The sequence below is a fragment of the Rattus norvegicus genome, chromosome 6, assembly GCF_036323735.1.
Source record: "Rattus norvegicus strain BN/NHsdMcwi chromosome 6, GRCr8, whole genome shotgun sequence".
Taxonomy (NCBI): Eukaryota; Metazoa; Chordata; class Mammalia; order Rodentia; family Muridae; genus Rattus; species Rattus norvegicus.
In genome coordinates this window covers 99638597-99644596 of record NC_086024.1, presented here as the reverse complement: position 1 = coordinate 99644596, position 6000 = coordinate 99638597, and the positions used below count along the sequence as shown (strand labels likewise).

The 6000-nt window shown below is 46.4% G+C and overlaps 1 protein-coding gene across 1 annotated transcript in view; it reads left to right on the top strand.

Moving 5' to 3' along the window:
• The first annotated feature begins 740 nt into the window (after positions 1-740).
• Kcnh5 (potassium voltage-gated channel subfamily H member 5) overlaps positions 741-6000 on the top strand; it is a 292910-nt gene continuing 287650 nt past the window's right edge. The window contains 1 exon segment of the mRNA NM_133610.2: positions 741-1079. Within this exon segment, the coding sequence (NP_598294.1) occupies positions 1007-1079 (73 nt within the window). The 5' untranslated portion in view covers positions 741-1006.

Sequence of the window (6000 nt, the reverse complement as noted above, 5' to 3'; positions counted from 1 at the left end):
AGGGCCATTCTAGGTGGCAGCTCTGCTCTCATACTCCATCTGGCTTCTGCTCCAGATACTGGGGTTTCTCAGGGCGTCGAAAGCTCCCGTGTCAAGGCTTCAGGCACCAGAGCCCGGAGGGGGGCGGTAGCAGCGTCAGGTGGCTGCTCCGCGTCCCTGAGCGCCACCCAGTTCACTTCCTACTCGGCGCACAGCCTGGGCTAGAGCAGGAGCCCTCTTGCACCTCGGACCCAGGACCCGAGTCCGCCAGAGTCCGCCAGAGCTGCTGGGGTTTGGAACCACGGCAGCGGGAGAAGCTGAGATGTGACCCCCCTCTCCCCAGATTGCCATTGCCCTCTCTGGTGCCTGCCTCTGCGAACAACAGCCCGCACCAGCCAGCGAGCACTTGTCTGGATCTTCGTGGAGAAAGGAGCAGCCACTGGGCGCTCGCAAAGCCTGGGTAGAAGTTTGGCTGCCCTGGGCAGCTGTGAAGCAGCTGCGTGACAAGGATGGACTAGGAGACCGAGGGAGCAGAGAGCTAAGGAATGGGGTCTTAGCCTGGACTAGGGGTGGGGAGAGGAAAGTCGAGTTGCTCCTCGCTCTCTCGCAGAGCCCGGGCGCGGGGCAGAGGTAGAAATGCTGAGCCCGCGTCCGGGCTCCTGCCTCCTCGGCAGCATCTTCAGCAGCAGCCTCAGCATCAGCACCGGCGGGACAGCGACAGCGGGGGCGGCGCAGGCGCACTGTGCCCGGCGGAGCCTGCAGTTCCCCAGCCCCGTGTGCGGCACCGCCACAGTCTGGGCAGCGGCGGCCGGGGGAGCGCTACTACCATGAACTGCTTGGTCCTCCTTCCCAGAGCTGCTCATCCGGGTCGGACTGGAGACACACTCAGGGGACCCCGCCGCCGCCGCCGCGCCCCCTTTTCTTTCGGCTCCATCTCCACTACCTCTTCCTCTTCTTCTTCCACCTTTTCTTCCTGCTTCCCCCCCTCCCCCGCCGCGGATCCTGGCCGCTGCTTTCCAGACCCAGGATGCCGGGGGGCAAGAGAGGGCTGGTGGCTCCGCAGAACACATTTTTGGAGAACATCGTCAGGCGCTCCAGTGGTAAGGAGAGTTGCAGTTCAGAACATTCCCCACCTTCCTCCCGCCCACGGCGCCCCCGTCCTGCCCATCCCATCCCTCTCCTAAGGGGGGAGGGGGTGTAGGCAGTGGTACCTGATGTCTTAGGGTGGGTGGGGGCCAGGAAGGGGCGGTGGGGGGACCTCAACTGCATCTGTTTCCTAAGAGAGATGTACCCCCTCCCACCTGTCCAGACCTTAGAGTAGGAGCTAGGAATGGGGGTGAGTAGAGCGGAGGTCCATCAGAATAGCTTTGAATTTCACTTTTGATGCTGATTCTCTCCTTGTCCCATCGCTTTCCAAACTGGCTGCAAGCGCTGACCAAATTCTTAGAGCCAGTTTTTGGAGGAAGCTTTCCTTTTAAGTTGGGAATGGCAGGGAAAGTGGCCACTTCATCAAATTTAAGTCACTAGGATGGCTTTTGGACCCACTGTGCACATCTGCAAGTACCCTGCCTTAGGGCGAGTAGTAGGAATTGAACTCTTAGGAGTCAGTGCTTGGAAAATGGGAAGGCAGTTTTAAAGTTTTGTGGTTTTTTGCTTTCTTCATTGTGTGCTGGTTTCTAGGTTACATCTTGCCTACTGCACTTGAACAGGAGAAGGCTAGAGACAAAGCCATAGTTTCTGTGCTTTCAATGCACTTGGGAAAAAGACTTGAAAAATATCACTCTACCTTGCTCCTGCACATTAAGGCGTCCTGCCTCTGAAGTGCCTTTAAAATACCATCCATTTATATGTGGTCAGAGTATAAAAATTTGATCTTCTGGGTTTATGCATCTTTTAATTGTTTTTTAAAAACTCGTTTACATGATTTTTCAACTCCACAAGCAAAGTGTATGGACTATTATTTAAGGGTTTCTCTTTGGAATCCCTTTTTGGAGAACCATGAGAAAGATAATTCTGCCCATGGATTTGAGTGGAAAAACAGTGGGAAGGTTCTGTGAGGTCTGTGATTCCTTGTTCTGTCCCTCACTCATGGGAACTAAGTGTATTTGGGGGGCTTACACAGCAGACACAGTGTGGGTCATTTGCATGGAAACGTGGCTAAGATCTTTGGCTGTGGGTGAGAGGAGCACACACAAATGATGGCAAACGAGCAGGCAGAGTGGTAGCTTAGACAACACCACTTCTTGGATTAGCATCTCTCTTGAAACTAGGCTAGCAAATGCATCCTTGGAACTGGAATAACCTTAGGTGTTTTCTTTAATGTTCACCTTGGAGTTTGCTTTGGAGCCTTGTGACTCTTTCTTCCGTGTTAGTCCGTGTGTGATTCTGTGTAAGTCTAGAGCACCAATGACACACTTGGATTAAAAAAATAGCTTATAGTACTGCACAGTCATTTTAATCTCTGCAATATTTTTAGCTACCCTAGTGTGAGGTTCATATGCACTTTCAGTTTTATAACAATACAAATTAAAATATAAGTTCATGATGGCATGAAACTTCTGTACTAACTCACTGCCTTCTTTTATGAGTATCTTATGTAGGTCTAGAATTCAAGGAGCATTGCTGTTAAGACTATCAATGGCTGGGTGGGATTTAAAGGTTACTGGAGTCAGCTACTTACAGGACCGTGGTGATTTTCTTCCAAATTTCTCATCTTCTTGAGTTATTCTACTTCACAGTTTGGTTTTTGAGGGGAGTTTTCAAGGAAGACCTTAGAAAACCAGACCCATAGGCCCCCTGCCACTCTCCGAGGTGGCAAGGGAGACAATGAGAAGTCCCGGATTGAAGTTTATCATTTTAGCAATATTGGTGGCACAACTTTCTCAGATGGGACCCGGGATAAGATGGTCACTGAGTACATTTCTGTCCAGTGCAGCTTGGAATGAAGATGTACATCATGTGGCTGAGGCCTGTTTCCTCCCCTTATGTCCACTTCATGTCTACCACCAAGCATAGGAATGTTTTATCTTATTTACGCTCTGGGAGTTGGATGGTTTCATTAACGTAGCGCTCCTTGCCCTGGTTAACAGCAAGAATGAGTGAGATTTACCTGCTTTGACACCTAGGGATCCCACCTTTCATTGTCTATGCCCAACTTTGAATCATTATTGGATATACATCCTTGGGATTTTGGTGGGAATGTGTTAGAGATTTGGGAATTATGCATATCTATATGTAGTCAGCATCTAAAGGCCTCAACAAGTACCTGAATTGAAAATTGCAGAATGTGATTGGTCTATCCGTTTATGTGGGAGGGCCTTCCAATTGTCATTTCTACCTGATTTGGCAGAGAAATTGAAAAATTCACCCTAAGAGATTGTTTAATTAAGACATAACAGATACAATTCCCTCTAGGATTCTCATAGAGAGATCAGGTTTGTCACACTGAAGATTTAATCATTCACCAACTTAATAACATTGGGAATGCACTGCTGGCAGAGTTTTACTGGAGAAAGTCACGGAGGCAGCCTTCCCTGTTGATTTAGGAACTCAAGACACAGAGGCTGCAGTTTATATTGATGAGCTCCCATACTCACACAATATCATTTTCTTTTGAAAAGATCGATTCGTGCATGGAGTCAGATAAACGAGTGTAGGAAGAGGCAGAGATGACATGGAAGGCTAGACAAACAGGTGCCCACCCAGACAGACATCCACCCAGACATAGAGATGGACACAGGAGAGGCAAAAAAGTGCATAATTCACATAGATGGACAGAGACATGGAGAGAAAACCAAAATCACACACACACACACACACACACAAAGACACTGAGACACATGTACACACAAAGACACAGGCGCACACACGAGAGAGAGAGAGAGAGAGAGAGAGAGAGAGAGAGAGAGAGAGAGAGAGAAGGACATGGGAGAAGGAGGGAGGGAAAGAGAGAGAGAGAGAGAGAGAGAGAGAGAGAGAGAGAGAGAGAGAGAGAGAGAGAGAGAGGGAGAGAAGAGAGAAGTCCATGGGTAGCTTGTGACTTGAGAGCCCAGGCAGCTAGGAATCTAGCAGACAACTTTTTGATAATGCAGACCAAATGAGCAAGGGGAATGTCATATCTGCACAGAGTTTCCAAAGCTCAGGATTTTATAGTCAATCTCCCAAGTCCTCACCTGCAGTTTCTGGGGGTACAGTGCCACCATCTATGCTCTACGTGGCCATGGTGGCCTCTCTGCTGCTGTTTTACTCTCTGCATTTTTTCCTCCTTATTTAGTTGAGTGTTTTAGGCCAGAATTGCAAGTTGTTAGTGGTGACTATGTCTGTAAAATAGAGCAGTGCGCACCGTTTGCATAGGATGGACACATACATATTTTGGTCAACTCTCAAAATAGGAGAAGTAAGGAATTCTCCCCTCAAGTTTTAAGATTAAAGACTTGATAAAACAGATAAAAGGAATGAATATGATAATCCCTAGCTTGTAAACACAGAGAGCATATTATTTTTGCAAAAATTTGTAAAGGTCAAAGCATGAAGACAACAGGAATGTTTAGATAAGCATTAAAAATAGAGTTTTGATTTTGATTGACATATTTATAGGCTGTGGTGTAGCATTTCAATATTCAGGTACAATGTAGAATGTTCAGGTTATAGAAAGTGGTATATCTACCTCCTTGAACAATTATCATTGCTTTGCCTTAGAAATGGTGGTCTGAAATGTCAGATTGGCATCCATAGTGAAGTTTAAGTGTATATTTGGCTATTTGGGTCAAAATAAGCTATGAAGAAGGGAGGGCTTGAGAATTGTGGTCAAGTCCATGACACCTAAACAGCGCCATTATAGAAGGCGCCTTTCCTGAGTAGCTATGGACCAAGTCTATATTGGCATCGTCAGGAGCTCCCCCCTCTTTATACGGTCCATATTCATGCAAGCTATTTGTCAGTAAAAACTAGGTTGTGGAGAGATGTAAAATTACATGTAGAGTTAAATACCCAAGGGATTTTACAAGAAATATTAGTTTCAAAAGACAAAAAATTATATTAAAGCTTTCAATGTTCCCTTCCTCGTGGGTAGCATATTTCACCTGCATGCTCGTCCAGAAGCCCTAATGGACACCTAGCTGTGGCTAGTTTGGGTGATGGCAAATTAGAATGCTGTTTTTGAAAAATTATAAATTCAAATCAACACTTTTGATGTGAGGCTGTCCACTAATATTAAAGTACTTCTAAAAATTAAGGAGTTCCCCCTTTAATGAAAATCTAGAAGTGGGATTTTTTCTCTTTGGGGAAGAAGAACTCAGGAAAGAAGAAAACAGAGAAGAGAGTGCTTTAGGAGTGACTCATCTTTCAAGAGGTTCTCAGGAGCTTCAGTTGTCCATTTCTATAGAGACAGCAGGCTGCAAGGCACCTTCTTTACTCTGTCACCTTTTCCTTGTAAGATGATTCCAAAAATTGTTTTCACGCTGTATCTGATATTTAGAAACAAGGTGGTATTAACAGAATCCCCCCAGGAGAAGAAACAGTGATTTGGCATCAAAACAAAATGGGAAAAAAACTTAATCGTGAACCAACCTGAAAGGAACAGTGTTAGGCAAATGGTTTTTGTTGGCAATGTTATAAAATTATTGATTATATATATATATATTCTTGAATGGCTTTCTGTTACATTTAAGACACTATTCAGGAAATATTGATACAACCACATACTGGTTTTGAAGCTTCGGTTTACCCAAGTCTTATAATGCACCACTTTAATGTTTAAAATATCAAAGAGGTTGAAATTATACTGACCACTTCCTAAATTATATTGACAAATAACCTACAATATCATCTCACTTCTGAGCCTGCACCACATTACATAATGAGCGCGTGCACTGCTGGCTAAGGGCTGCTTCCCCTGCTTTCTCCTGCTCCCCCTGCCTGCTCCTGCTCCTGCCCCCCTGCCTGCTCCTGCTCCCCCTGCCTGCTCCTGCTCCCCCTGCCTGCTCCTGCTCCCCCTGCCTGCTCCTGCTCCCCCTGCCTGCT